At 47.1% G+C, this 4,184-nt stretch overlaps 1 protein-coding gene across 1 annotated transcript in view; it reads left to right on the forward strand.

The window, feature by feature from the left end:
• Nucleotides 1-789: 789 nt before the first annotated feature.
• LOC106632629 overlaps nt 790-4,184 on the forward strand; it is a gene marked incomplete in the record, with an annotated part of 8,683 nt that continues 5,288 nt past the window's right edge. Inside the window, 2 exon segments of the mRNA XM_014330864.2 lie at nt 790-1,440; nt 1,779-2,244. Coding sequence (XP_014186350.1) covers nt 1,349-1,440; nt 1,779-2,244 — 558 coding nt within the window.

Here is a 4,184-nt window from a genome sequence, read left to right on the forward strand (position 1 = left end):
GGTATGAAGAACACAATTTGTGTAATTATAACAATGTGTAATTTATGACACAGCAATCTGTCTCTATTATTTAATGAAATGTTCTGAAGATGCTAATAATTAGTCAATTTTGTATTAAACTAGTTTTTAATATGTTGTAAACTTTGAATCTCATGAAGATTTTCACATCAGTGTGCTTTGTAATGTGCTAATAATGAAAATGACGCAGGGCCCTGAACACATCATGTGTTAATGCCTTCACTCAGAGCCTGCAGTGACCACAAAGTGTGCAGCTGATAAATGAGGGTCCACGTCCTCATGCAGACTGACAACAAGAACAGGGTTCATGAAGATAACAGAGGCAGCTTCAACAACGTCACATGTCATACAGCATCTGTAATCACAGCCTCTGAGGCCACAAAGTGAAGCATCCAGGTGTAACCACCGCTAAAGTTCACATTTATCAGTGTTTACCTTTGTGTTTGTTCATGATTAGTGCAGCCGCCCTGTTAACTGAGCGTGCTCTCATCATGTTAATGCTGTGGTGCTTCAGTACAGACCAGTCATATAACACAGTGGCACAGGGAGACTCCTCTGTGTTTGTCTGACAGAAGAACATCCGCTTCATCCATCACAGACTCGAGGCTGGACCGCCTGACTTTAACAGGAATCTGTAGCCTCAGTGCTCCACACCAGCAGGTGGCGCCAACGCACCGGGATCACGCCCTTTCACCTCCGACAGCGAAGAAGAAGTGGTGGAGTAAAAGAAGAAGAAGGGAGCGCAGAGCTGGAGTTAGCAGGTGAGGAGTGTCCCGGTTCTGTACTCTCACTTGACGGTTCCGGTCGTGTTTCCGGTTTGGTCCGGTTCCCAGCAGCGCTCGGTTCCGGTTCTGGTTAGCTGTAGCTAGCTGCTCGTTAGCTCTCCGTGCTAACAGCTGCGTTAGCCTGTGTGCTGCTAGCTGTTAGCACCAGGCTGTCGTAAATAAGCTTCCATTATCGGACAGACGCCTGTCAGTCACACCTGAGCGTGGCGTGACTCCAGCCCGGTCACTGCACAGGTGAGAGCACCTGCAGGCTGATGACGGCTGGCAGGGTCAGTGTGAGAGGCTCTGTTTGTTCTGGTCCAGATCAGGAGGTGGGTTCGTGTTGGTTCCTCAAGGTGCTTCTGATGTTGGGGTAGATCAGTGTGTCAGCCTCTATAATCCAGATGTTTGTCACATGTGGAGTCCAGCTGTAGAAGTGTGTGTGTGTCAGCGGGGAGCTGGTTCTGATTGGTCCAGGTGTTCTCCTCACAGTCACGTTAAGTGTGGAGGAGGCCTCGTGTTCATGTTGACTCCACCACAGCCTGAGGGCCCTGCAGGAGCCTCTGATGCAGAGACGTGTGCACCTTCAACCCTGTGAGGAGCGTTCAGTGTCAGAACCCTGCGATGGTTCCACGGAGGATCACGCTCAGTGGCTCAGGTGAAGGATCCAGAACACCTGCTGCTCCTCCTCCATGTTTAGAGTAGGAGGCTGAATACAGATGTTTCCACACTGTGGAGCATCAGATGTTTGAAACACGCTTTCTTGTACTTTAGACAGAAAATGTCGAGCATCGATGTCGTCCTCACTATAAGCTGTGACCCCGCCATAAAGGAAATGCCTATACTGATGTGGTGTGCAGGTGTGGCTGCCTCCATTATGAAGACGAGAGCACTTTCAAACACACAGAGTTACAGAGAGTCCCTGAACTACGTGTTCCTGCTGAGGGACTGCAGGTGGAGCTCACAGCTAAAGCTGCTTCTTTGTTTTATCATCAGGGTGTCATCGAGGTCTGTTGCCATGGAGGACCATGCTGATGTTGCCATGGAGAACAAGACAGAGGTCCCAGCCTCCGACGCCCCGTCCTCTCCTGACAAAGAGCCGGCAAAGCCCGCTGCGCGTCAGCCACACCGCCGCACCTTAGGGAGGAGGGGCCAGAGAGCAAAAAGGCGGGGTCATATAGAGAAAAAGCGGGGTCAGAAATCGAAGAGGCGGGGCCAGGAGGACAAGAAGGAGGGCGTGACGGTGAAGAGGACGTGGAGCGGCGGGAAGCGCCGTTGGGACAAGAAGCATTACTGCGTGTTCTGCCGACGGCCACAGGTGAAGATCGCACGCCACCTGCTGAGGAAGCATGCCGACGAACAGGAAGTACTGGCTGCCAGCACCCTGCCGACAGGCTCCAAAGAACGCCACCTGCTGCTGGAGCACCTGCGCTGCCGAGGCAACTATCTACACAACATCGAGGTCAGTTTGTGCATCTTACCGGTGTGTCTGCTACCAGTCAGTTTACCTGTTTCTTTCAGGTGCCTTTAGTTGTTACCTGTGCAACTAAATTAATGTACATTTGTCATGGCCATGGACTCCTGCCTTATCGAGGAGGAGAGATTCCAGAGTCTACGATGTCAGTTAATTAGGAACTCCTTTTTCAGCTAAGAAATATCTCCAAACTGCAAACATTGTTTTCTAAATGTGAGTTAGACATGATTCTTCATGCTTCTGTCTTCTCTCTTAGATCACTGTAAGTCTTTGTCTTTGAGCAAAAACAATCGTGACCGTCTCCAGCCAGAATCCTGCTGCACGGCTTTTAACTAAGACACGTAAAAGAGCATTACGTTAGGGCTTCACATCAATTCTAGCTTGAATAACACGATATCGATTCGTTAAAATCCTGAATCGATTTTGGCCGAAACACATATTTGATCTGTTCTGACGGATCAGAACCAGTGAGATGTCGGCTTTCTCACGAACACGGCATCAGGTGAGAAAGCCGACAGCCCACTGATTGTGATGCGCTGACGGGCGCGCGCTTTGTGTTTACGTCTTTTTTTGTGTTCGATTCTCATGATGCAGTTTTGTCTCTCCAACCAAAGTTGACTTAAACCATCAAGAAAAGAAGATCCAAACTACGCTTGACATTTGGCTTCACATAAACATCGTCATGAATTCCCTCTTTGGGGACTTTGGCTGTTTTGCTGCCAGAACGATAAAGTCACACTTCATGCACAGCTCTCTCTCTGTGTACTTGAAGAACAGTTTCCCATCTAAAAATCTGTTTTCTGCTTTATTCACTTGCTTATTACACAAAAGACTCATTTCTGCTGTTCAATACTGAAGAAATGTAAACTTCTTAAAATTCCAAACCCCCTGTCTGTGTCTGTAATCGTCTGTAACTTTGCTCTGCTGCACGTCAGCAGCATCAGGTAATGTTCACATGTTGATTCGTGACTTTCTTTCATTTTTGATCTACTGCAGAATATTTTTAACTGCTATAAAATCTCAGGCCAAGAAAGTCACCTTCATGTTCTTCTGTTTTATCCTCAGGCACTTTGACACAAAGACATCTGCTGTGATAAAGTCTCACATATATTTTATAGATATAAAAATGGTTATGTAATGATGAACAATCAGAAGTATAATTTTTCTGACTGTCTGAGCCAAAAAATCGAATCGTGGATCGAATCGATTCGGGACCTTGTGAATCAGAATCAAATTGATTCTAGAAATCAGTGACGGTACCCAGCCCTACATTAGTGTCACACTCATTACACTGGCTACAACTTAGAATTCATTTTAAAATCTGCCCTTTACAGCTCTGAATCATGTCCTGTCCATATTACTGATCTTTTAGAGCCTCACACTCCCTCGCGCAGCCTCAACCTGTTGGTATGTTTAAACCTGAGAGGACAGATCTGAGCGGCGTCCCCCAGGTTGTGCAGTTCTCTGGATTCCCTGGATTGTATTTATTCTTTTAAACATCATCTTAAGACTAATTTGTTTAGACTAGCTGAGTATTTGATTGTGCTGTTTTATGTTTATCTGTTTTATATTATTCTGAAGCACTATGTGGTTTTTGTCCTGTGAAGAGTGCTGTATAAATCAATAAAGTAAGTAAACCAGGTGGTGGACAGCAGAGGGGGAGGGGCCCATCAGGCTGAAGGGTCAGGGTTTGTTAGTCCGTGGTACCTCAGAGGCAGCCGACAGGTACAGGCCAAATGAGACGTGGCTCAGGCTGAAGGTAAACCTCAGGTGAGGGAGCAGTTTGGAGAGGTTTGGACAAACCGTGATTCAGGAGGAGAAAGCAGTGCTCCACCTGCACTGTGTGTAGTTTAGGTGGAGTGCTGCTGACTTCAGCTGAGGACATAATCAGACAGTGGAAGGAAACTGTAACAGTATGTCATTCAGCA

The sequence above is a fragment of the Haplochromis burtoni genome, unplaced genomic scaffold (assembly GCF_018398535.1).
Source record: "Haplochromis burtoni strain Fernald_Lab_line unplaced genomic scaffold, NCSU_Asbu1 Contig_980, whole genome shotgun sequence".
Classification (NCBI taxonomy): Eukaryota; Metazoa; Chordata; class Actinopteri; order Cichliformes; family Cichlidae; genus Haplochromis; species Haplochromis burtoni.